The sequence below is a fragment of the Euprymna scolopes genome, chromosome 5 (genome assembly GCF_053919585.1).
Source record: "Euprymna scolopes isolate OS-2025 chromosome 5, ASM5391958v1, whole genome shotgun sequence".
Classification (NCBI taxonomy): Eukaryota; Metazoa; Mollusca; class Cephalopoda; order Sepiida; family Sepiolidae; genus Euprymna; species Euprymna scolopes.
In genome coordinates, this window is record NC_136486.1 from 169,845,440 (window position 1) to 169,872,939 (window position 27,500).

The 27,500-nt window shown below is 35.6% G+C and overlaps 1 protein-coding gene across 6 annotated transcripts in view; it reads left to right on the plus strand.

The window, feature by feature from the left end:
• The window catches only part of LOC145277037 (epithelial cell-transforming sequence 2 oncogene-like), a 629,231-nt gene that overhangs the window by 433,545 nt on the left and 168,186 nt on the right, over positions 1 to 27,500 (plus strand). For all 6 annotated transcript variants that reach the window (XR_013868093.1, XR_013868092.1, XM_080128670.1 and 3 more), the window contains exons 4-7: positions 3,779 to 4,018; positions 14,705 to 14,842; positions 15,938 to 16,013; positions 19,665 to 19,906. Coding sequence is in view for 4 of the 6 variants with exons in the window: in XM_080128670.1 (XP_079984796.1) it covers positions 3,779 to 4,018; positions 14,705 to 14,842; positions 15,938 to 16,013; positions 19,665 to 19,906 (696 nt within the window). In the remaining 2 variants the exon portion in view is untranslated. The remainder of the gene's footprint in view (positions 1 to 3,778; positions 4,019 to 14,704; positions 14,843 to 15,937; positions 16,014 to 19,664; positions 19,907 to 27,500) is intronic.

Here is a 27,500-nt window from a genome sequence, read left to right on the forward strand (position 1 = left end):
AACTGGTCGTCCTTTGTACCCAAATCACGCAAGGTCGACTTAATTAATATGCTAGAGCTCTCATGATATGTTCACCTAATAGATTAGACTCCGAACTTGATGATATCAGAGAAATATTTATCAATAATGGTTATCCCTTAGACCTTATTGAAGACTGCATTGACAAGAAGGTTGATGATTCCAAATCCCCTAAAAAGTTTGGGACTGCGAAGTGCCCGGTTTACTTAAAATTACCGTGGATTGGGGGCAAGAGCATTAAATTGTCGAAACAGATTGTTAGAAGTGTTTATAAGTGCTTCTACTCTGTTTCCTTGCGTTTGGTATACACTACGAGACCTGCTGTTCCTTCTTTTTGCAAAGATACTTTGCCTTACACCCAAATTAGTAATATTGTTTATTAATTTAAATGCAAGTGCGATGCGGGTTATGTCGGGCGAACATGTTTGCATTTGGTAACTCGTATAAACCAGCACGTTCCATCTAAAATCAGACAGGGGAGGTGAGGATCTGGTAGTCTTCCTCCTTCCGTAGCCTTGAACTCTGCCATTGGCCAGCATTGGGTTGACAATCCATGCTGTGCTGAAAAATATAAAATGGAGTGGTTGGAGGTGCTACACAGAGCAGACTCCAAAAACCATTTAAGGATTTTGGAGTCTTTGTCTCTATTGCAGTTCGAAAATCGTCTTTATGCCGGCGAAAGGAGACAATGAAAACATTATTTTTCTTTGGGGAACTTTGAGTCGGTTTTCCCCCATTTTCCCCCTCGCTGTGCCAAAGTTCAATTTTAATCGATTTTAAACGCAATTTCAGATTAAATATTTCTTTTAATCGTTTTTTTTTTCTGACATTCAAATTCCCCGAAGTTACTTTAATTTCGCCAGTAATATTGTTTTTGTATGCTATCGATTTCTCCTGACGAGATGATAGCCGAAAGAGCTCTCGAGAAATTCCCGTATATTGTATTCAAATCCTTATATATATATATATATATATATATATATATATATATATATATATATATATATTAACCTCTGCTGTTATATAATATAATGCAGATTGAGCTTCTTTTCTTTATTTTCCCAAGTTTCCTATAAAACACTACGTAGAACTAACTTTTATCTAAAGTTTTGTTCTAAGACGTGCATGTGTGTTTGTGTCTGCTTGTCTGTGCGTCTGTGTGTGCCTTCTGTTTGTTATATGTTAATTCCGAGCCCCTGACAGTGGGGGTCCATATATATAATTCCAGGTTAATATTTTCCAGAGGTAAAACAACCAATGAACTTTCACGAGGTTAATACAAGAGTGCTCAATATCGAAGTAGGGCAAGATATATTTTTTATTTTTTTGAATTAGCAGCAACATTTCCCTGCACATTCATATCAGACGATATTGCTACATTAAGGACTAACCTTTTGTATAGGAAATATGGTCTGAAGTGGTCTTTGACGGACCGAAACATGCTCATGAATGTGTTGCAACATATTTATGCTTATGCAAGACAAATCAAAATTATATATATATATATATATATATATATATATATTCAATTTTCTTGATCCATGTATATATATATATATATATATATATATATATATAACTTTTTCTATTTTATATAAACATATTTCGTATTATACAAATGGATAAATATCTACGGAGTTGAAATATGGATAAATCTGCAAGATGTAAACGTTTCGCTTAAAATAAGAAACTAGCCAGAATTACTTTTACTAGATGAGCTGAAAATCACGCCTTCCCAAGTACATGATATTATAAAAAATCTAGACACCTCAAAAGCATGTGGACCTGACCTCATCCCGGCTGTGCTATTAAAAAAATGCTCCGCTGATGTTGCTCCTGTTCTCTCTAAACTCTATAACAAATCCCTTAATGAATTTTGCTTTCCTGGCTGCTAGAAAACTGCATCGGTGGTACTAGTTTACAAAAACTCTAGCTGGCGAAAGAACTGACCCATTACATTAGCCCCCTCCCTCTTTTTGCCAAAATATTTGAGTCCTTCATTAATCAAGCTCTTGTCGACCACCTTATAGCTGCTAAACTTCTGCCTGGCCATCAATATGGATTTAGACAAGGCCGTTATACTGCAGGTATTCTAACTGTAATATCTTAATGTTTATACCAAACACTGGATAAGGCAGGAGAGGGGAGGGCAGTAGCCCTAGATATATCTAAGGCTTTTGACAGGGTATGACACGATTGTCTTCTTATGAAAATAAAATCCTATGGTATTAATGGGCGAATCTTAAACATAATTAGATCATTCTTAAATGAAAGACGGATCCAGGTTGCCCTCGATGGGCGTACGTCTAAAAGATTTGATATAAATACGGGTGTAACTTATGGCCGAAACCCTAGAGGAAGACGTTCAGTCTGTAGTGGAATCAGATCAGAAATGGATGGTAACGTTCAACGCTGCCACGACAAAGCTTGTTTCTTTTAATAATTACATAAAACCTTACCAACCACCAATAGCTATGGCTAGAAATACTTTACCTGCAAGCACTTTGTTCAAGCTCCTTGGGGTAACGTTCACAGGAAACATGAGTTGGAATAGATACATCGACATCATTGCTAAGGCTGCTGCAAAGAAGGTGGGCTCTCTCTATCGTGCTATCGCCTGAAAGTATCCTGTATCTTTATAAACCCACCATTCGCACATGTATGGAGTACTGCTGTCACATTTGGGCTGGTGCATCTTCTATTAGTCTCTCGCCCTTGAACAGGGTTCAAAAGAGAGTCGCCAACCTAATAGGTCCGAACTCTCATCTAAACTTCAGCCGCTATCCCATCGACGAAATATTGCATCTCTCTGCCTGTTTTATAAGTATTTTAATGGTGGATGCTCTGACGAACTACAAGCCCTCGACAAAAATACCCCCTGGCAAACCCGAAAAGCAGCGAATTCCCACCCTACACAGTCGAGATCCCTAGATATAAGAAAGCCTTTTGCTCTAATAGCTTCTTCCCCAGAACTGCAAGATTTAGATTTCTCTTCCGTTTTCCTGCTTCCTCAACTGTACTGACATGCAAAGGTTTAAGTTTAATGTGAACAGATATCTTGCTGCTACACTCCCTACATAGTACCCCTGCAGCTTAGGTCCCTAATAGTAGCTTCCTATATCAAAGTTGCAATGTGCCTTGTTTGGAGTGAAAATGTAAAAAAAAATATTATATATATATATATATATATATATATATATATATATATATATATATATATATATATATAAGGGTCCTAGAGTGGATAACACGCGGAATATTCAGTGTAGCTTAATCGCCATATATATTTTATAAATTACTAACTATATATATATATATATATATATATATATATATATATATATATATATATATATATATATATACATGGGGGGGGCTTCGGAATGTATTGAAAATAAATCAATAATAATCAAATGTGAGAGCTAAAACACAGATTTTTGACGTGGATTGGCCTTTCACCATTTAAAAGGCCGTTAAAAATCCACGCAAGTGATCAGCGACTCACAAAATAAAAACAAATCGAAGAATGGAGCTCAACACGAATCCTGTTTAAAAACAGGCAATTGAATAGTAAAAAAAGGAAACCATAGTACGTCTTTTATATAGCTTTTCAATAAATAATCTTTAACCTTCTAATACGTGGAAAACATTTCATATTTTCAAAAGATAACCAAGTTATATTCTTTTATTGTTAAACATATCTGTATCAATACAAGCTTAATAATTAACAAAAAAAAACCTTTGCTTTTCTCCTTCACAGTTTGACATGTGGACTGATTGTCAACGAGATCTGTTCTTTGACCTCATCTTCTCTCGGAGTAACAAATCACAACATTTTTTCATTCAAAAATGGTTTGATGAACATATTCCCCTTGAGCATCTTGACTTCACTCGTGTCTTGCCGCGTTTCCTTTCGCTCTACATTTTTTCTTTTCTCGAACCTAAATCTCTTTCTAGAGCTGCACAAGTCTGCTGGCATTGGAAATTTCTCACGGATCAGGTTAGTTTTCCTTTGACTTGTTGCACTTCGCACTGTTCAATTAATTATAGAAAATGAATAGCGTGCACTGCAGCCTTAGTAGCAGAGAATAATAAGGGAAAACTCCTCCAATTATTATTGATAGAAAAGAAGATTCACTAACCAAAAATATATGAAAGAATGATAAAGAGCCCTTTCTAGGGGATCTCTTGAGCTCCCAATTCTTAAAAGCCTTCTACACATATTTCTTGTCCTTGAAGAGAGACAAGTAAAATTAAGCCAGTGCCATTATCGTCTAGAAATGTCAGTACACATCAGCGTAACATTTTTATGCAATCGAGGTTAACAGATGAAAAGATACAAACAATTTCACTGACACGGCTTTGTTAAATAAACAATAATCTGTTTAAATTTAATAGCACTAATATATTGATATTTCTCTCTATCTATCTGTTTGTCTCGCTCTTTTTGTATTTTTTTCTCTCTCTCTCTCTACCTCTGTTTCTCTCACTTTTTCTATTTTGCGTTTGTCATTAAGAGAGAAATAGATATCATGTTGAAATTAGCTGCCGATACGTCGGTTGCAAAAAGTTGGAAGTGCGATACTGTTGTCGGAGGACGCATTTTAATCAGTTTAATGTTTCTAGGATTTTAAAATGCTTCTTCAATTGTTAACATAAGATAAATTTATATTTTTATAAAAATATGCGTTATTCGCTTATTTAAAACAAGCGTTACAATTCCAGCATCAAAAGGTCATGCACAGATAATTAATTCTCAGGAGAGATTTAATGACACCAACTGACACCAAGAACTAGAAGAGAAGACTCATCAAGCAGATGTAACAGATGTCATACATACTCCTTGATCTAAGTGCGATTTTCCTACAGTTTTATCGTCTTTACGAAATAAGGCGCTGGTTGTCATGCTTGGACATAACAGCTAAATATTGGATTACAAATAGAAAGGAACAGAGTAAGTTAGTTGCATGCAGATATGTGCTGGTACGGAGGAACAATTACTTAAGTGTATGCTCCAAAACTTAGAAATATTATGAGAAATGTAGTTTGAATATGATTAAATGTGTCCCCACCACCAATTCGGAATAGGGCCATAGCGTTTCCCCCCTCCGCTTTATTGCACGTCACTGGTTTTTTGGTAGCTTATTATTTCTCATTTGCTTTTATATGAGAAATAAAGGATATAATTCTTATCTAGGTGCAATATAAAAGTCTATGATAGGTGTTCATCTTTCGATGTTAAATAGCACAAAAATGATGCACCATTTATAGTTAGAATTCTTACTTACAACTCTTCAAAACATAACGATACCAACTCTCAAAAAGTCCGACTCTCGGATTTTCAAAAGTATAGCGTTAACTCTTTTCTCTCGTTGATCATTCAAGGTAATTGCATGAACTGTACTTTCTCGCCAAGGCAACCTGTAATCTAAAAAAAATTAATTTAAAAACTTAACAGCGCTCCTTTTAACTGACGCCATAACTCGCACTTACTCTAAACTTCGATGTGTTCTCTAACCTACCAAGCACTCAACGTGTAGTCCTCCGAAATTCGTCCTTCTTAAGGCAGCTATTCCTTTCACATGCAAATTAATGCCTTTATATTTTTTAACGAAATTGCCGTTAAACAAAACTACTTTGTACACTTTAGATGACACTTATATGACGAATATAGAAATATCCTCTTTAAAATTAACGTAATTTGAGATTTGAATATCATAATTAATTTACAAACGAAATTAAATCGTCTTCATGTTTAATATTTTAGCAAAATTTGAACGATACGATCGCAAATTTAGAGGGAAATTAATTTTTAACAAATTTCAAAATGTTTCACAAAAAACTTTGAGATTTCTGTTTGCATTTTCTCTCTTTCTTCAGGTCTCGAATATCTTTAATAAAGGATGAATGACACATTGGATATTTTACGAAAGATATGTAAGAATATGTTGTGCAAGAGCTTACCAACTTGACGGGTATCGAGTCACATGCGAGTTATATTGAATATTTGTCGAGCGTTGCGAAATCAGATCTATGATCTGCACTTTGTATATTTTCCCATTTAGATTAATAAACTCATTATTATTTAACATGGCGACTGTTTAATTTCGTTTAGCCACTTCGCAAGTAGTAGGGAGAGGAAGGCGATTTTATTTTGAATTTCTAATCCTTAATAATACAGCCTAATTACGTAGACACACGAGTTCTCTCCAGATCACGGAAGTTAAGCAATAATGAGCCTAGCTAGTACCAGATACGTTACCATTTGGGAATACTAAGCGCTGTATAAGGTGGCGGGACAACACTGCTCTCAAAGGAAATGTAAGGCTCCCTCTTCCCTCTGCTAGTCTGTGGGAGACCCTGGGGCAAGGCCAAGAACCCATTTCAATCTCCCGATCAGCGTAACATAACGCCATAGAAAGTAGGTGATTAATTTTGTTCACGGTTTCGTTTTTCGTTGTGCTGAGCAGAAGATTCCTCTGAGTACAATAGTCGTAACAATCGTCTCGTATAGGCACTGCTCGAACAGAAAGAAATTGTAACTTATTGGCTGTACAACTGCAAAGAATGCTATGGCAATACGTCAAACACTTTCGAGAATCAGCGTAGATTGGGGTTCAAAATGATGAGCAATAATGTATTCATGAATGCCTCGAAGGGGAAAGATAGATGGAGAGTCATAGCTGGCAATGCCTGTACCATTCACTTGAATGAATGACTGCATAATTAAGCTTCAGAATTTTATGTTGGCAAAGAAGTATTACTTTTTTATCCAAGGGACGTTCCAAAGTAATACCTCCTATTTTTTTATTCTGCCTGAATAGACTTGAGGGAAAATTGCAAGTGTGCTCCGGACTGTTATGACCAATGCATCAACAGAGCCTGGCAAAAGGGCATTGAGAATGGTGGTGACTATGTGGAAAAATAACTTCTGGAGCACAAAAGGTCGATCGTTTTAATGGTACACCCCCAGTTTTTTTTTTGGGGGGGGGGTTGTAGCCTATCAAGGTTTTAGATTTTGGAGGTCTTACTCTTGGAACGTCCCTCGTTTCAATGGTACCAATCCTGTCTTGGTAACTCTTCAACGTTTTAGTTTTTGAGTAAAATATAGGGAGTCTTACCTTTTGAACGTCCCTCGTAAGATCAACTTCTTCTACAATAAAGAATAGATCGTGTAAATTAATTGGAATTACTAATAATATCAAATATATTAGAAAACTTATATTTTTTCCACCATTGTTTCTTTAATGGAACATAATTTTTAAAGTAGTATAAAAGCATATTTGCACTAAACTTGAATTTTTCTAACATTTATGTATATTTCTGTCATATAAACTTCAAACATTATTTATGTAGTCTCCGAGCTCTAATAAAGTTATATTAAAAAAAATCAAATTGGAAAGTAAATCTTATGGTCGGCAGGATACAAGTTAAATAACAATGAATGCATGTGCACTTATTGCATTCAAAGCAAACATAGATCAAAAGAGTCTGAAATTTCTATTTTATAAATAGATCACAATTTATGAAAACAAAAAGCTATCAAGGATAAGGGTTTATGAGATAGAATGATTTTCAGTTGAGAGATGAAGAACATTATGAGAGGATTGATGAATGGATCATTATGAAATGGATCAAGCTCAAATACTTGTATACACAGTTCATGAAAGTAATCTGTTAATATTAGATTTGAATTTTTTTTAAATTATATTTTCACCACAAACAAGGCACATTGCCACTTTGGTGTAGGGGGCTACTATCAGGGGCAACAACTACTGGGGTATTATGTTGGGATTTGGGCAGCAAGATGTCGGTTCACGTTACACTTGAACTTCTGCATGTCAGTACAGTTGGGAAAGCAGGGACCTGGAATAGAATTCAAGAGTCTAGCAGTTCTGGGGAAGAAACTACTGGAGTAGAAAAATCTTTTACATCTAGGGATCTCTACTGTGTGGGGGTGGGATTTAGCAGCCTGTCGAGTTTGTCGAGGGTGTCTACGTCGTGGGGGCACAAGTGATTGCAGTTCGTCAGAGCATTCATCATTAAAATACTTGTAGAACAAGCAGAGGGATGGAACATTTCGTCAATGGGACAGAGACTGAAGCTTAGATGCCAGTTTAGGGCCTATCAGATTGGCGACTCTCTTTTGAACCTTGTCTAGGAGCAAGAGACTAGTAGCAGATGCACCAGCCCAAATGTGACAGCAATACTCCACACATAGGCGATTGATGGCCTTATAGAGGTACAGGATACTTTCGGGTGTTAGTAGTTTTCTAGCACGATAGAGAGAGTCTACCTTCTTCGCAGCGTCCCTGGTAATACTTTCAATGTAGAGTTTGGAGAGAACTGAAGCTACTTCGGCTGAACACTTTTTAATAGCACAGCTGGGATGAAATCGGGTCCACATGCTTTTGAAGTGTCAAGGTTTTTTATGATAGCATGCACCTTAGCAGGGGTGATTTTTAGATTGTCTAGCGTGGCGTGTGTCCACAAAGGAAAGTCAGGCAGGGGGTGGTTGGAAGGGTCCAGTGTGGAGTTTGAGACAAACCGACTGGCAAGCATATTAGCCTTCTCGGTTGCTGAGCAAACAACGTCGTGATTGTTGGTTAGTTGGGGAATTGTTGATTGCCCATTATTTACTAATTTTTGTGTTTAAATGCGTTCCGACTCATGTTTCCTGTGAACGTTAGGTCAAGCAGTTTAAAAGATGTACTCTCAAATAAAGAGTCACTGGCCATTGCTATTAAGGGCAGAGAAGGTTTCTTGTAATTATTGAAGGAAACCAGTTTAGTCTTGGCAGCATTGAATGTGAGCATCCATTTTTGTCCCCATTTCACTACAGATTGAAGGTCATCATCAAGTGTTTTTGCCATTTCTTTAGATATATGTTCATTTGTTTTCCTGTCATGCCTGTTATAGAGTGTTGTGTCATCAACATATATACCCATCTCAGAAGCAATTTTGTCGGGGAGGCCATTAATGAATATTAGGAACAAGAGAGGTCCAAGTATAGACCCCTGAGGCACTCCCGCATTTATATCATATTGTTTAGATGTACGACCGTCGAGGACAACCTGGATTGTTCTCTTATCTAAGAAGGATTTAATTATGTTAAGTGATACCGTATTATCTAATTTTCTTGAGTAAACCCTCATGCCATATCCTGTCAAAAGCCTTAGATATATCTAGAGCTACCGCTATGCCCTCCCCCGCTTTGTCCAGTAAATGGTATATACATTCAGAGATTACAGTGAGGATGTCTGCTGTGGAACGGGCTTGTCTAAATCCATATTGTTTGTCAGTAAGAAGTTTAGCAGCTGTAAAGTAATGGGCTGGAGCAAGGGTTATTATGGTCTCAAATATTTTGGCAAAAAGTGGGAAGAGGCTAATGGGGCGATAATTTGATGGGTCAGTTCTTTCGCCAGAATTCTTGAAGACTGGTACCACAGAAGCAGTTTTCAAACAGCCCAAAAAGCAAGATTCATTAAGGCATTTGTTGTAGAGTTTGGAGAGAACTGAAGCTACTTCGGCTGAGCAATTTTTTAATAGAATAGCTGGGATGAGATCGGGTCCACATGCTTTTGAAGTGGCAAGGATTTTTATGTTAGCATGCAACTTAGCAGGGGTGATTTTTAGATTGTCTAGCGTGGCGTGTGCCACAAAGGAAAGTCAGGCAGGGGGTAGTTGGAAGGGTCCAGTGTGGAGTTTGAGGCAAACCGACTGGCAAGCATATTAGCCTTCTCGGTTGCTAAACAAACAACGTCGTGATTGTTGGTTAGTGAGGGAATTGTTGATTGGCTATTATTTACTAATTTTTGTGCTTCAATGCGTTTTTTAGTGGTTTCAGTAAATTCTCCCTTAGCTGTCGCTATTTCTTTCTTAACATCACTTCTAGCTTCTATATACTTCTGTCTGTTTGAACTGGACTTATGTCGGTTAAATTTGCGGTATGCATGCTGCCTTTGAGCAATGGCAGTTGCGCAAGTAGAAGTAAACTATTGGGGAGAGTAGGGTTTGCTATAGAATTTGAGTGTGGGAACATGTGCTTCAATTGCTGTTTTGAACCATTCAGTGGTCTCATTTGCGCACTGTTCAGCAGGAAGAGAAAAGATATTTCCCCATGGGGCATCTCTAATAAGATCTCTGATAGCTTCCCAGTCAGGCTTTTTATAATATCTCGTTGTTTTGAGCACTGGCTCTTCAGTTTTAGCTCTAGAGTTTAGGGAGATTTCGATTATTATCACTGCATGATCAGCGTTCCCAAGTGGGCTGTCAGCATTTGTTATACAATCATCGGGAACTGTGGTCAGAAACAGATCTAGAAGTGATGCGTGTTGTTCTTGCTGGTCAGGGAAACGGGTTGGAAACGTAACCATTTGTGATAGGGAGTGAGATATAGCTAAGCTATGTGTTGTGCTGGCCGCTGCATCTGTGTAAGTAGAGAATCCAAGCCAGTTTTTGTGGTTGACATTAAAGTCACCAAATACATGTACTCGTGCACTAGTGTCGAGGGAGAGTACTGTGTCTATGCTGTCAGAGACTTTGTTTATTATGGTGCAGTCCTGGGTTGAGGGAGAGCGGTAGAGAAAATAAAAGTAGCTCATGTTATGTTGCATGTTTAGTCTAAAGCACATAAAGGCTTGATCGTCCGATTCTAGGTTTGTTTCTCTAGTCAAGGGGAGGGTATTACGTATGTAGACTCCAAGTCCGTGCATATGTCTGTCAGAGTCCTTACGCCAGAGTGGGAGATAGCCAGGTATGTTAAAGTAGTTAGAGGGGATGGGGTAGTGTAGGTTAGGCTCATTTAGTGCTAAGATATCCGGGGCATTTGTTAGGAGAAATGCTTCAACATCAGCTAAATTAGTTCTAAGCCCACGGATGTTCGTGAATGCAAGCCTTAAGGAAGGAGGCAAGGTGGATTTGTTTGTCCCTAAGCCTTTTTTAAGCTTATTTTTTTTATTGTACTGTCATTATGTTTTTAAAGAGTTTCAGTTAGGTAAGGGGGAGCTGAACAAGAGGTTATGCAGGGTATCAGACATGCTACACAAGTAGACCATCAGCTGACCTTTCTTCAACTAGGACTGTGGCCTTAGGAAAGCCCATTGGGGATGAGTGTAGGGTCCCTTTCCATGCGCGACATGGCACTACAAACATCCCGATATTATACAACTGTTGATGGAGCAGCCGCTCTAAGTGCTACAAAAGAGTTAGGTCTCCTGAACTACCAGTCGGAAACAGCAGCCAGGAATTGTCAATCTAGTACCCTCAACCCATCAGAAGAAGGTCAACCCAATCTAATTCCACCGGCATATGTGGTAATCAAGCACTCCCAAATGCCCAGTTTTGAGGGGTGGGATGTGTCGGTCGAGAGTGGGGAAAACGGCGTTCATTGCCCTAGAAAAGAAACAAGATCTACCACTGAGTGTTTTGTCGAATCACTGTGATAGCATCTCTGCGCCTGACTAATAGGCAAAGAAGGAGTATGGAAGACAGAGCCTATCTACAGTTTAGGTTTGCAGGCCGGTAATTTGTTTGAATCACCAGCTCTAGGAAGGTTGTCATCCAAGACTGAAGAGGCCTCCCTCCCCCTAGGTTTAGTTTTCCGTCTCCTAGACGGATGATCTGGGAAGATCTTCTGTGTTCATCAGCCCTGAGAGGGTTTGCTCTGCGTCTGGGTCCTAATCCAGGTATTTCTGCGACCCCGTGTGGTTAGTTAATGTTACAGGGTTAATTTGTAAAGGTTATATATCTAATGATTCAAAGTGATTTAGAGACATTGCTATTTCATTGTTACTAAGGAAAAAAAAAAAAAAAAACTCATGCAGTGGAAGCAACTATGTGAGCAGGCTTGTTAGAAAGGCGTTAGTGTGGATTAAGATTTTTACCTTTAGAGTTTTACCTTTTTTTAATTTATATTTTAGCTTAGGTACAGGATAATGTTATAGTGTGAGTAGGTATTAGGAATTGAGCTAAAAATTTTGCCCAGTCATTGTATATTTTAGATTACAGGAGGGTTAAGATGTAGGTGCAGTACAGTACGGGTATAACTGGAGGTAAATTTTAAGTCACGGCGTATTCCGTATGTATAATTAAGTAAATAGATATTTGGGCAAGTTTTCAGTAGATGCGAATTGATAGAAGTTGTAGGTGTTAGTGTGTTTCTACTATTGAAGGAAGATAATTTCAGTTTTCATTTAAGAGTCATCGAGCGTTTTGAATACGACCATGTTGTAATCTGTAGGGAGGTAATCCAGTAGAAATGAGTCCCACAAATAGGAAGTTCTTGTGAAGAAGTTCCGTTTGTGGAAATTCTGCCTGGTACTACTCACATGGAGAAAGTAAGAAAATTATTTTCTTAGTTGTGGTAGAAAATGAGTTCATGCTGTGAATGTTTTTAATGAAAACTTAGTCGAGAATATTTCATTTCAAGATCAAACGTGACAAATAACATCTCTTTTGTGAAAACATCTGTAAAAAAAGGAAAAAGCTATCTCTCACTAGAAGATGATTTTGAACTTTGTTTAGGTAAAGAAAACTGCTTTGAGTGACACATTTCTAGATGTGATAACAATACTTTTCTAGATGTGATAACAATAATATTTCTAGATGTGATAACAATAATATTTCTATCTCTCTTTTACGGAATGGTCATTACTTACCATCCAATGCACTCTTCACAAATCATCGCCATAAACTCTGATTCTGTGCAATTCTGAGCAACTCAGCCATACTAATGGTTGCCCGACATTCTGGTTTTTTGTATTTCACATCTTCTTATACTCGGGGTTGTACCAAAGAGCAGATCTTTTGTTAGATCACATGTTTGTTCTGGCCACATGTCCCAAAAAACGCAATTCCCTATCATTAATGTTGTTCAGCGTGGTCCAATCTTCTCCCAAAGCACATTCGTTTGTACGTTTGTCTACCCAGTTTACGTGAAGAAGTCTACAGTAGTACCACAATTCAAAAGCAGCAATTTTCCTCTTGTCGACTTTCTTCAAAACCCAACATTCTGCACTGTATGTTGCTTCTGAGAATACCAAAACTTGCAGGAGTCGTTTCTGGATGTTATATAGGCAGAGAACTGCATTAGGAGGAAGATATTTTCTGTAGTGGTAGAATGATGCAAGCATTTTTCCAAATTTTGTAGCAACAGATTGGATGTAAGTTTTCCATTATATATATAATCTTAATAGTAACCGCCATATTAATGAATCCACAACTTTTACCAACGCAGTTTTAAATAATTGTGATGAGATTAATTAAAATGAAACAAAAAACAAAAAAATAGGTACATCACAAAGGAGAATAACATCCAATAAAAAGCTGAAGCCGCTATTAACATCAATTTTAAGCAACAATGAACCTGGCTAGTACCGTACTAGGCGCTGTATTGAGTTGTGAGACAGCATTAGTCAAAGGAAAAAGTAAGGCACCGCCTCTCCTCTTATAATCTGTGGCAAACGATTGGGCAAGATCAAGAACCCACTTGAGCACCCTCTCTCCGATCAGGGTAAGGTGAAGTCATGCCCTCGTTCCATCAACAATGACTTGTACAAATCAAGTAATTCTCAATTATATTCTTAGTATCGCCTGCACTGTGGATTGAATATTCAACCTCCTGAAGAGTTTCAAATAAAAAATAATTTAAGAAGTACTTTATCCATTACGCTACAGGGCCTTGATACATCTAAAGAATGTCAGAGATTATATTGGCCGAAAAGTTGTGTAAATAACACTTAAGATAAAAACACTAGTGTGAATAAATTAAGTAATACAAATTATTACTCCTCATCTCAAAAATTCAGGAACATAATATCAGGTTTACAAATTTAGTATAACCTATTAATCGATGTTGATGGCGGTTTCAATTTTTCATTTAATGTTATTCTCATTTCGGACGTACCTGCTTTTTCTGTTTTATAAAAGTATTGGTGAAATGTTTGTCCTGCTTCATTTTAATTAATGTAAATCTACTATGTTTCTAGAAAGTGTTTTTGATGAATTGCCATAGCTTTTATGAAGAAGTTCGGAGGTTACATTAGCTGAAACGTTGTAAGAATAACACTGAAGAGGAGAGCAGTAGTCTGAATAATCTGAATAATACATAGAACTGAAACAGATTGCTTAATCTTCAATATGAAAATATTAGGGAATCTGTATATCAGATAATATAAGCATTTTGTCATTACGGAATTCCTAACAAATTCTTCTTCTTCTTCTTTTTCTTCCTCTTCTTCTTCTTCTTCTTCTTCTTCTTCTTCTTCTTCTTTTCTCGTGCACAATAAGATGTAGGTACATTTTAGCCATGCCAGCACGAATGCGTTTCTCTATAAAACTTTGCCATGTAATTTGATTTCGTTGTGCCATTTTTAAGGTCATATGTGCCATTTTCCTTTCTTTCCTTCAACGGCGATATGTGTATATCTATATAATTAGAGCTTCATTCAACATGTCCATACCATTATAGGAGGTTTGCAATGAAAAGGTGACTCTAGTCTGGGCACCTTCTGGCTGGATAGTAGGAAGTCAGAACTAACTTTGTTGTTAAAGCGCACACACAAGATAGTATCATGATAAAACTACGAAAATTCGTTTGAATATCTAATCTGATAAATCAGTGTATCATACTACTAATATTTGTCAAACACACACAGTTATTGCTATATTATTACCATTTGTTTAGGATATAATTTGGATGCCCAAGTGTTTAATGAGGGGATGGTTTCTCCCCTACACTCCACCTGATAATGAATATGGTGCTTGGAAGAAGCATTATTTATTTTGTGTTGACCATCTTGATTATGTCGTGCTCTCAGAAAAGGTAAGTATGTAAAATATATCTCTATATACATATAAAAGGCACTTTGCGTCTATGTGTGTGTGTGTGTGTGAGAGAGAGAGTTTCCTATGAACTCGGAAACGGCTGAGTCGATTTTATTTTTGAACTTTCACACAAATGTACTTTATGTGTCTAAGAGTGTTTTTAGATATATTTTTTATTTACCTCCGATAAGTAAAAAAAATCGATAATCGAAAAAGTCCAATTAAAAAACAAACAGTTTGATTTTGATCAAAGTGAACACCCTTATACATCCTAACATCTTCCTGCTTTTTTTTCTCAATTCTATAAACATGCAGAAATTCAAATGTGATGTAAAAAAAACATATCTCTGTCCAACTACCGACCCAATGAGCCCCTATAAGTCTGGTCACTATCACAGTAGACACTTATGCTTCTGTGATTTGGATTGAACAAACCTAAAACTTTATTTAAATATGCACCTTTCAACTAGGAAGTCTCCTGTTTAGTGAGAAATGTAAATAAAGGCATTATTCGTATGCAAGGTAATTTTGACATTTCATGCTAATCGAAAGACGATATAGTGTGACGACAGCCTAGTAAAAACACTCATCGACTTTTCTTACCAATCCAGACAAAAGCCCTAGTTCACCATTTCTTAGTGTAGATAATAAAAATTTCCTTCCTCGACATTTATCACTAAGCTGGACATTAGTAGACCAATAGTCGAATGATACATATAAACCTTTCCCTGCATTCCGAAAACTAAATGATGAAGCTTTATTCTTCATTTGAATACTACTTAGTCAGAAAAGCTTAATCTTTTCTTACCAATCTGAAAAGCACATAATCCAATATATATTATCAAGCTGTTTACTTAATCCAAATCCCATCTAGTCATACCAATCCAGACACAATATCATCTAAACACACTTTCCACACTTCTCTTTCATTGGTCTGCCAAGAGTTAAAAAATTCAAATTGCGAATTGGAAAAAACCTCTAAAATCTCTCATTTAAATACTAACTAACATATTGACCCACATTATTTCGCTTTTGACATTATTTTACCAATGACCTTGATATTGTGTATTTTTCTGTTCTCTTTTCATTTTAGAATGATGTTTATGGTCTCAAAGGAGACAAACCCGATATACAAACTAAAATGATAAAATCAAAGAGTTTCAATGACAGTGAGTTGCATATATCTTTTTATTCAGATTAAATGTGCTTTCTATACTGATATGAAATGTGGCAATCAATGTGTTTGTATGTGTCTATCTGTTACAGGCTCCAAAACTATTCGGTAAAATTGTAACTAATTATACAAGAAGAAACTTTTAAATGCCAGATGTTTCATTTTTTATTGTTATTATTACTATTATTATAACTATTTGTATTAATATTAGAATTATATTAGTAACAGAAAATAACGCCAAAGCGAAATAATGAGATCATTTTAATTTGTACCACATTTGACATCCTTAGGGTTCTTCATGCTTAAGTTGGTGCAATTTATTCGAATAGTTTTAGAGTCCATATCTGGGGATACTTGTTGTCAGCCATACCTCAAGAGACACCAGATTGTCGTCAGTGAATAATCTCTGATGATCTCACATGTGAGAACTAGATGGAAATAAAATTTTAAAAATAAAATAATAATAATAATAATAATAATGACAATAATAATGACAATAATAATAATAGGAAAGAGAGCTCTAGCCAATCCTTCACTAAAAAGATGCAAGGCGTATTGCCATTGGTTAGGTTTATTTCCACCAAAAATCCCAGAGAAGACCAATAGTTGTTTCCAGTGGAAATCAATTGAACACGTGGACAATATCGCTAATAAAGTACTCTGGACTAAATATTTTAGCATCTTTAGCAGAAGTCGATAAAGCTGATGCCAATTCACAATGCATTACACCCGAAAGACTCGATGTAAAAAGGAATGAAGGAGAAATAGGACTGATAAATGTAGAAGGCTGTGCAGAACACAGAAAAATTGATTAGCACAGCAAAAGACACCGTCAAGAAGAACAATACTGGAAGTTATGAAACCAAAAATAAAAAGACAAAAAAAAAATGTGGGTAGAGAAAGAGCTACACCGATGATTTATAAGAATGATAAAAGACAGACAAACAGAATCTTTACTGACAACTGGATAAAACAATGCAATTAGAACTAACCACATTAAAGTGAAATTAGATAAAACACAGGAAGACAGTAAATGTAGACTCTGTGAATAAAGAGACGAAACAATAAACCACACACTAAGTGAATGCAGCAAACTAGCCTAAAACGAATATAACGCCTGTGCAAGGAAGGCAGTCCACTGAACGCACTTTGAATGACTACACTTCGAACATGTGGACTAATGATACACAAGCTGGAAAATGAAAACCATAAAATCCTTTGGAACAGATAAACTTATCCAAGCAAAAATACTGAACATCATAATAATTAATAAGAAGTAAAGAAAATTGTTTAATTGTTGATTTTGCTATCCCAGCAGTTCACAGAGTGAGGATTTAAGATACAGAAAAACGAGACAAATATATGGAACTTGCCTGAAAACTAAAAGGAATATGGAACATGAAGAAAATCAATATACTAATAATTGTGGAAGCACTAGGAACAGTCCTAAATAACTTGGAAAAAAAGACTAGGAGAAATTGGAATCAAGGGGAAGATCGAGATCATAAACAGTAGTGCTGAAAACAGCCGAAATTTTAAATAAAAAATTTGAATATGAAAACTAATCAAAATGGACTACAAACGCTTACCGCCACATAAAAACTACAACAAATAAAACAAAACAAAAGATAGAAGAACCCTTGATAGAGTCAAGAGAATTCTGTATTATTGGCAGCGATTGGCACCATACCAAATAATTAAGAAGGGTCAAGGAGGATAGAAAGACTGAGGAGATAAAACACTAATCAAACCTCCACTAGATGATTATAATGAGAGCTGGAATGTTGGGAGGCTTATTGTCATCTAGATTCCAGTGAATACCAATAGTCCTTGTCAGCGAGAAGTTAATAGAAAACGACTTGTGTGATAATGCGAATTTATTTGCAAAGTTTATCAAAAGAATTTAAGACGATTGAAAATCTGGGGAGATTTGTTGTCACTCAAATTCCAGGGTACACCACTCGTTGTTAACAGTGAGTAATCTCTGAAGATAACTTATGTGAGAACCAAATACTTGGATTTGCGTTTATTGCATAATATTGAGATAATTTGAACAATCACTTCCTTCTTCTGCCAATAAACATGTTATACAAAAATAGGAGGGAATGAACAAATATATATATACTGGCATATTTTAATCTAATATATAAACGGCTATATGTTTGTTTGTCTGCGGTTTTTCTAGCTGTCTCCACATTTTCAAACTGTATCTCTACCGAAACCAACAGTCACAGATGAATTGGATTTTTTACGAGCCGTTCTTTTATGGGTCCTTAGTCGGTTAAAATAGCTTTTAAGGAGTAAAAAATAGGTCAAAATTGAAAAAATGGTTAAACATTTTGTACATTTATCTAAGTTTATTTTTACTTTTTAATTTTTAATTTTTAACCGGTTTATGTGTGTGTCTCGTTGGTACAGTAGTAATGTCACCTGCTTGAAATGCTATAGTTTCAGTTTCGATTCTAGCTGATTGTACCTAAATACTTTTTTTACTTTTGAAATCACAACTCTATAATAATCTATACGAAATCTGGACGAATTAAAATATCATATTTAAGCGTAATTCTCATTGTTTTAATCATTGACGTAAGAGGTCAAAATATAGGTTGGTTTCTTTGTTAACCCTGCAATCTAGCGGACTTTGTTTCACTGGGTTTACATCATCTCGTCAGCAATCGGGACACTGCACTCGGCACTGCCCGGATTCGCACATGTGTGTGTGAACAACATCCGATACTTTCCGAAGCCATCAGATTCCACAACCGAACTACAATACATCACTTGTACATTTTCTTTTACTCTGTGTCTCCTCTATCTCACAGACATAATGTTGCTAGTCTTTTTTTATAAATATTGTAACGTGTTATTCAGAATTATCTGATCTATTTCCTACTTCCTTTGTTCCAGTTCGATTAACTCTGTTGATCTTCAGCAATTCACTATTTTGATACCTCAGTATAATACAGTTTTCTATTCCAATATCTTCTTTGTTTCTTGTTGACTGTTTTCCTCTTAACTAAAGACTTCATCTTTTCAAGACTAAAGCCAATAAGCATTTCCTGTCTTTGCTATAGTTATCTTTTATTGCTAGTGACTCATTACATCAAGTGAATTCATGCCTTGTCAGGAGCGATTTCCATAAATTATTAAAATGAAATAGATGTCAAAGTAAACTTACTTTATCTTCATAGATTTTACCTTGAATTACAATTTTTTTATTCGCCATAAAAAAGTAGAACTGACAATCTTTGAAAACGTGTTTATAGATCTCTGCACAAAACAAATAGCTGCCATTTTAAAATTGTTCCTTTTTACTTGTTTCCCGATGAAAGCAACTTTAAAGACAAAGTCAAATTTTACTGTAAAAAATACCTAATTCTTCATAAAGCTGCACATTGGATTGAAGCAATAATTTAAATTGCATCGGTCTAGAAGGATTTCTTTTTTATTGACCGAGGACAGAAAAACTAAGCGCTACATCAGAACAGATACTACACTTTGCTCCTAACTAGTGAAAATTATTTTAAAACTAAAATTTATTTGGCTTAATAAACTAATCAAACAGTTTTTATCTCACTGACATAAAAATTTGAAATATTCTCATTTTATAGATCTCTGTATTGTCATTGTTTTATTTTTATTATAGGCTTGATTGTCAGTTCGCGTCCCCCTTGGAAAGGACCAGACATGAAACCTAAGGATCTTGAGAAAGCTTTTTATGCTTTTATATACGGTCATAATCCTGCCTTGTCTAAAATGTCCAAGTCTCTTTTATCAATCTGCAGTCGCTGGGGAATGACTTCCCGGAAGAGATCCCCTTATCTTACTAAATCACTCGACTGGAACCAAACAAATTCATTTATCAAAAGTGATAGACAAAAATTTCTTGTAAGTATTTTTTTTTCTTTTGCAAGTTAATAGATTCAACTAAAAAAGTAACAAGAAAATAACCTAAAAGAGATTGATACCAAGGATGACGTCAATAACAATTTACATTTTTAAGAGCAACGAAGCTGTATAATAAGATATGGTCAAATGGTTCCTATGAAAGATTAATAATATTTAACTTTCATCCATCATACTAAAACTAATTATTCGGCATTAAATGGCCCATGCGAGGTTGATATGCCATAAAACAAACCAAAAACAAAAAACTTTACAAAACAGTGATGTGTTGTAGATCTTCATTGTGTCTTATTCTTCGTCAATAAGTGAACAATGTTTCAGCTTCTAAGCAAGAACAACGTTTAAAATACATTAAAAGAAAAATGAACCCCACTGCATATTTTGCTTCATCAACTAATTAAATGGATACGTTTATTCATTAACTAGAAATGAAAAACCTTGATATAAAAACGGAAAATGGCCAACGTAAAAACAATTCAGAAATACAACAATAAATCATACTTAAAGAATAAAACATCATAACTTTCATATGATGTCCATCTGACTCGGCAAACTAAGAACAGGTGTAAGGTGTTTCCACGAATAGTGATAATGGAGAGGTACTCATGAAGGTAGGACAATTCACGATACTCCCTTATGTGGCGCGTTATTAACCAACCAAGTTTGTTGAGAAAGTCAAGCATTACAGTGCGTATCACTTCATTTTTCTCCGAGGAAATCGGCTCAACCACAAATCCGTCAAGAAGACATACTGTAGTTGCTTGCCATTCTCTGCTTACGCTGGTACATGCCCAAAGTTTGTTGCTGATTCTGTTACTACCGCGGGTTTAAAAATGTTGACATAAGTTGCATCCCATATAAGTTACTTGCAATTTGCTAAATAAATTAACATGAACCAATTTCTTCTTCTGGGGATTCAAAGCGTTTTTTTTTGTTTTTTTGTTTTTTTTGGGGGGGGGGTTTCCTTTGTTAACGACGAAAAAGTCATATTGCCAGTGAAGCCTAAGGGTCTACTTTTCTGGAAACCAGATTTATAAGCGAGCAGAGAGTGTATGATATTACTAATTGTTTTTCAATTTTATCCAAGAAGTGGAGTCTATTGATTGGTGCACCAGCAAGACTTTAACTACTTTATTCTTTCTAATTTTTAAAGAACAACTATCTAACTGTGTCACTTTGAAAATAGTATGTAATCACGTGACCAAAATAATTCAATAAGAAACTACACATCGTTCAAAAATATTGTTTGTGTCACAGAGCCCCCGGTTGACACTCTGCTCTAGTTTCTTCCTTCGGGCTGTAAATGTGAAGCGATAAATTTATTTTCTGCTTTCCCGTAGTTTAATATCAAGAAAATAATCTAGTATATGCAGTTATCTTATGGAATGATATTTTATTCTGCCTAGCCAAGTTATCCTTTCTTTCTTTCCTTCCTTCCTTCCTCACTTCCTTCCTTCCAGTATATTCTATAGAATACTAAACTATATTTCGGTTCAGTTGGTTTGAAGAATAATATTCCGATTGTTACTATGGTGACAATCTTAAATAATGAACCAAATAATGTAAGGGGGATAAATCATTCGATCTTAAAATATGGCTTATCTTTCTGGCTTTACTGTAATTAGTTAGCATTTCGCTTACATGTCTTTTTCCCTTCGATTCTCTTCTCAATATTAAAAACTGTCTGTGACCGTTTCATATGTTTCAATGCATGTGTTTCTTGCTTACACGTTATTTACAGACTATTATTTTTTATTTTATTTTTTATTTTAATTTTATTAAGATAATTATTGAAATATCAATATCAAGAATTTATCAGTATTAATTTATTAGTGTTCTAGCTTTCGATTTGTAAGACTAATCATCTACTGTATAAAGAACAGGTGTCTGTTTGTATGTACGTTTTTGTATTTCCAGCTAAAATTTAAGAATAAACAAACACAAAATTGGTTTATTCTTGATTGGCATGGCCTTGAATGAATAATATCTAAACTTCAGAATTAAAAAATATTCTTTGATCGTAAACTGACGCAGTTTGCTCGGAAGAGGTTGTTCAGTCATCTTATGCACTAAAAACTACATTTTTTTTTATCAAAGAGTTACTTCTATCATGCCGACTCATTTCTTAATCTTATTTAGATATGTAAAGGGACGTCTTTATATGTATCGGTCCATAAAGAGTAAGGCGAGGGGGGAATGAGACAAATAGAAAAGATAAAGCAATAGACGTTCTAATGACATTATGTTACAGTTTTACTCTCGCAATGTTTGGCAGCCCCACGAGTTAAAATATAAAGGATATAAACAGGTATAAATTCTTTTATTTTTCTCTGAAATAGGAAAGCAAATTTTCTCAAAGATAAAAAAATTTGCAAGGAATATGAAGGAAGATCGAGGATAAATCGGCTGAATTTTTTTGATAATCTATATATCTATAAAAGTGAACGTGTCTGTCTGTGTGTCTGTCTGTGTGTCTGTCTGTCTGTGTACATTTCCCTACGCAATAACTCTGTCAATTTTTAGTCTATAGACTCGAAATTTGAAATACCGGGTACTGAGATTTGGTAAAATCGATGTGACGGGTGTCAGCCAGAAATTTGGCTGTTAAGGGGGTCAAATTTCAACGATTTGACCTTTAAGAACTCTACCAAACTCCTCCGCCAATTGTGGGTCTAAACACTTGAAATTTTAGATATAGGTTCCTTGGACACGGATATAACTTAATAACTTGATTTGAGTCCAAAACAATAAATGTTAAGGGGACATAATAGGGGTCAAAGTTTTAAAAAATTGACCGCTTTTTCTTTTTCTTTTTTTTTCTCAACATACACCTCCAAACACCCGGGCAACGCCGGGCTGAAATGCTGGTATTAAATAAAGACGCCAGTTTGAAAATTATAAATAAGAGCACTATGACGATTAAGTCTTATTATAAAAGACAACAGCTATAAAATACATTGATGAATTATTTCTGGATTGATTTACGCAAACAGTTAAGAGAAACTCAGATTAACGTTGAAAAGAAACATGAAAACCAAATGAAAATATATTTCCTTTACAACAATAATTCTAACCAAACAAGTTGAAATTGTGCCCACTCGACGTACCTGCTTAGCAGCAAAATCACGCTCCTTCACTGTTGAAGTCTGCAAACGCCAGAAGGCTTTCTACTCTAATAGCGTCTTCCCTCGAGCAGCTAGATTTTAGAATTCCCTTACTGCTACCTACTTCTCAAACTGTACTGATATACAGAAGTTAAAATGTAATGTAAACTAACATCTTGTTAATTTTTCCTAGGCATGGTTCCAAATAGTAGACTTTTGCGTCCAAATGGCGATGTGCCTTATTGGGGATGAACGTAAGTAAAAGAAAAGGGGGAGGGGTGGTCCGTTTAGTAGATGTAACTTGCATTGAATTAGATATACTAATTTGTGTATTTATTATAATAGTGTTATTATTGTTGTTATTCATATATTTGGAGAGGGTGTTTATTATTCTGCCACATTGGTTGGGTTGATTGAAAGATCCGTTGTAGGATAAAAACACATAAAGACATTATCTATCTTTTATTACATTAAAGAAATTTGTGTGTCTGTCAGTTCGTTCCCAATGGATTCGAAAACGGCTGTGTTGATTTTTATGAAATTTCACACGCACGAAGGTACTTTATGTGTCTGGCAGTGTTCTTAGATAAGTTTTGTATTAGAATATCTCCGATAAGTATCGATAATTGATAATCGAAATAATCCGATGAAAGAAGCAACAAGTGATTTTGACCAAAGTTAATGCTTTACACAACCTAACATCACAAGTGCATTTGTATAGTGTTATAACACATTATTATATAAAATCAACAGCAAGTTCTTTTATATGTTGTGGTCTTTTACCCTTCTCTCTTTCACCAGTTGTTTAGGAAGTCTTTTGTCCTCTCTCCTAACCAAGTGTCTAGTCCAGCGCATCTGATTTTGAATGATTTTCATTTTTATACTAGTAATATGTGATTGTTCAAGAACTACAGTGTCAGGGTTAGAGTCCTCCAGTTACAACACAATTGGTGATAAGTTTTTCCTATTAATTCACTGTAATATGCAGTCAATGATGTTTTATACTTTTTATTCGTGAAGGAACTTTTATGGCCAGCGTATCTTTGCTTGAAAATATTGCTTGTTTTACACATTTTTAGTGGCAGAGTCCTCCTTTGCTCTAATGTTAACTAAGTATATAACAGACGACCTGATATTTTTATTTTAAACTTTGCTTTCGTATCATCTGAAGAGGTCTGTAGTTACAGGTAACTAGCTGACAGAAACGTGCTCATGGCCGTGTAGCACCATATTACGGCTTATGTAAAAACAAATAAATAGTGTATATATATATATATATATATATATATATATATATATATATATATATAAAATTGTATAGATGTTATTGATTTGTTTTTGTTTGCGATACTTTTGAATGAATTCAATTATTTATACAAAAGTGAATTTTTACCTAAATGCGAGTTGGAAATAATTTTCCCATTTACCAATTTAGTACGCCAAAGGGGCATGTATATTGTGTAAAATATAATTATCCATACACAGAGGTAGATATAGATATATGTAGATAGATTTAAATAATATATATATATTCAGTAGGGAGACACGACATTGCTCGAGATTGAATTAGGATCATTCCAATACCTTTATTGCCATAGAAATCAGTGAAATACCTCAATTTTCAATCAAAATTATTGATTGCCTGCTCGAGTTGGGAACTCCAGCAGTACACTAGGAGAAAGCTCCACATGCCTTCCTGTAGTGATTTAGTCCACAATACATTGTAATCAACATTGAACTGTAGAGAACCTGTTGTTGATTTTGTAAAATTATTTCATATACTGGCTTGCATTAAAGTTGAAAATTCAAAAGTCAAATATCATAATTCAATTATGCTGTAAGCAGAAACATTCATTTCCAAGGCATCCCTGTTTTAGCAAAGAACTTACGGTTAATTTTATGCCCAGGATCTTTCTGCTTGTACACTGATTAAACTTCTCAAATGTACTGATGATATCATGCGGCATAAGGATGTTAACTTTGGTCAAAATCGGACTGTCTTATTTTAATCGGATATTTTTTTTATTATCGATTTTTGATACTTATCGGAGGTATTCCAAGACAAAATCTACATAAAGGACATATGATTTGTGAAATTTTTAAAAATTAGACCAGCCGTTTCCGAGTCCAAAGTGAACAAACTCTCCCACACACACAAAATGGCTTATATATATATATATACATATATATATATATATAAATATACTAGCATGGGTATCCGTCCGGCGAGGTGTGTGTCGAGCAAAAAAAAAGTGGTAGTAGGAAGGCAGGCTCGAACCTGTACCATGAAGAAGGAAAAGAACGCGGAAAAACATGACATCTTTGCTGTTACGACCACCGCCAAACTGGAGCATTAATATTTATTGTTTTGGGCTCAAATCAAGTTATTAAGTTAGATCAATGTCCAAGGAACCTATATCTAAAATTTCAAGTGTTTAGACCCAAAATTGGCGGAGGAGTTTCGTAGAGTTCTCAAAGAGTTTTATTTACATATATGCATTTCTTTATCATTTATTTGCTAGGAACCTTCGGTAAGTTTTCAGACTCTTTTCATATCGGCACTTTTATTGATAGCCGACACATGAAACTCTAGTTCTCTTCAATGTAATCTTCTCCGGCTGCAATGCACTTGTTTTACAATTCCAAAAACTTCTAGAAGATCGACGGAAATCCGCTTGCGTGAGTGTGTACTCTGACTCTCCTCACAGCCTCTTTCATCTCAATTGTCTCATAACGACAGCCTCTAAGGTTATCTTCGAGCTTAAAGAATAACCAAAAGTCACAGAGAGCAGGTCTGGAATATAGGTGTTCATAGATGTTATCTAATAGGCTAGTAAAAAAAGTAGAGTGGTCTATGTTTACTGGGGCATGAGGGTTTTATCGCTTTTAATAGATATCCAGTCTAATAAAATACTTTCCAAATTCCATCTCCATTGTTGGAGGGAGTGAGGTAAGACTTCATTATTTCCCCTGATTTCGTCTTTGTCTTTAAATGACTTCGCATATTTCATGAGAATACTTGTCTGATTGTTTAGTTTTACATCATTTATTTTTTTTTTTTTTTTTTTACATTTTCATCCCAAACAAGGCACATTGCCACTTTGATGTAGGGGATTACTATCAGGGACATAAGCTACAAGGGTACTTTGTAGGGAGTTGGGCAGCAAGATGTCTGTTCACATTACACTTGAACATCCGCATGTCAATACAGTTGGAGAAACAGGGATCCGGAAAGGAGTTCCAAAGTCTAGCAGTTCTGGGGAAGAAACTACTGGAGTAGGAACTCTCTTACATCTAGGGATCTCTACTCTGTAGGGGTGGGATTTAGCTGCTAATTGTGTTTGTCAGGGGTATTTACGTCGAGGGAGTACACGTGCTTGCAGTTCGTCAGAGTATTTACAATTAAAATATTTGTAGAACAGGCAGAAGTATGCAACATCTCGTCGATGAGACAGAGGCTGAAGCTAAGATGACAGTTCAGGACCTATCAGATTGGTGGTTTTTGAACCCTGTCTAGAAGTGAGAGACTAGTAGCAGATGCACCAGCCAAAATATGACAACAATACTCCATACATGGGTGAATGGTAGCCTTATAGAGGTACAAGATACTTTCAGATGTTAGTAGTTTTCTAGCTCGGTAGAGACAGCCTACCTTCTTCACGGCGGTCTTGGCAATGCTCTCAATATAACTGCTCCAACTCTTGTTCCCTATGAATGTTAGGTCGAGGAGTTTAAAAGAAGTACTTTCAGGTAATGTGTCTTTGGCCATTGCTATTGGTGGTAGAGAAGTTTCTTGTAATTATTGAAGGAAACAAGCTTAGTCTTGGCAGCATTGCATATGACCATCCATTTATGTCCCCATTCCACTACAAATTGGAGGTCATCCTTTAGTGTTCCTGCCATTTCTTTAGATATGTGTTCATTTGTTTTCCTGTCATGCCTTTTATACAGTGTAGTGTCATCAACATATATACCCATCTCAGAGGCAATTTTGTCAGGGAGGTCATTTATGAATATTAGGAACAAGAGAGGTCCAAGGATACAACCCTGGGGCACTCCTGCATTTATATCATATTGTTTAGATGTACAATTGTCGAGGACAACCTGGATTTTTCTCTTACTTAAGGAGGATTTAATTATGTTAAGTATTCGTCCAGTGATACCGTATGATCTGATTTTCCTGAGAAGAGCATCGGGACATACCCTGTCAAAAGCCTTAGATATATCTCTAAACGACATCATTAATGGAAATCAGTATTTCGGGTAACGGCGGATAGTCATGATATTCTTACAATTTGTCCAAATTTGCTACCTCTTAATCCTCTTTCTTGCATTAAGATAAGGTGCATTTCGATGTGAAATGAATTTAACGTTTTACAATGAACTTTAGTTAAGTATTATTTTCTAGAAAATACAAGAATTTTGTTCAAGAGACATTTTCAGTTTTGAAAGAAAAATTGTATGTTTCATTA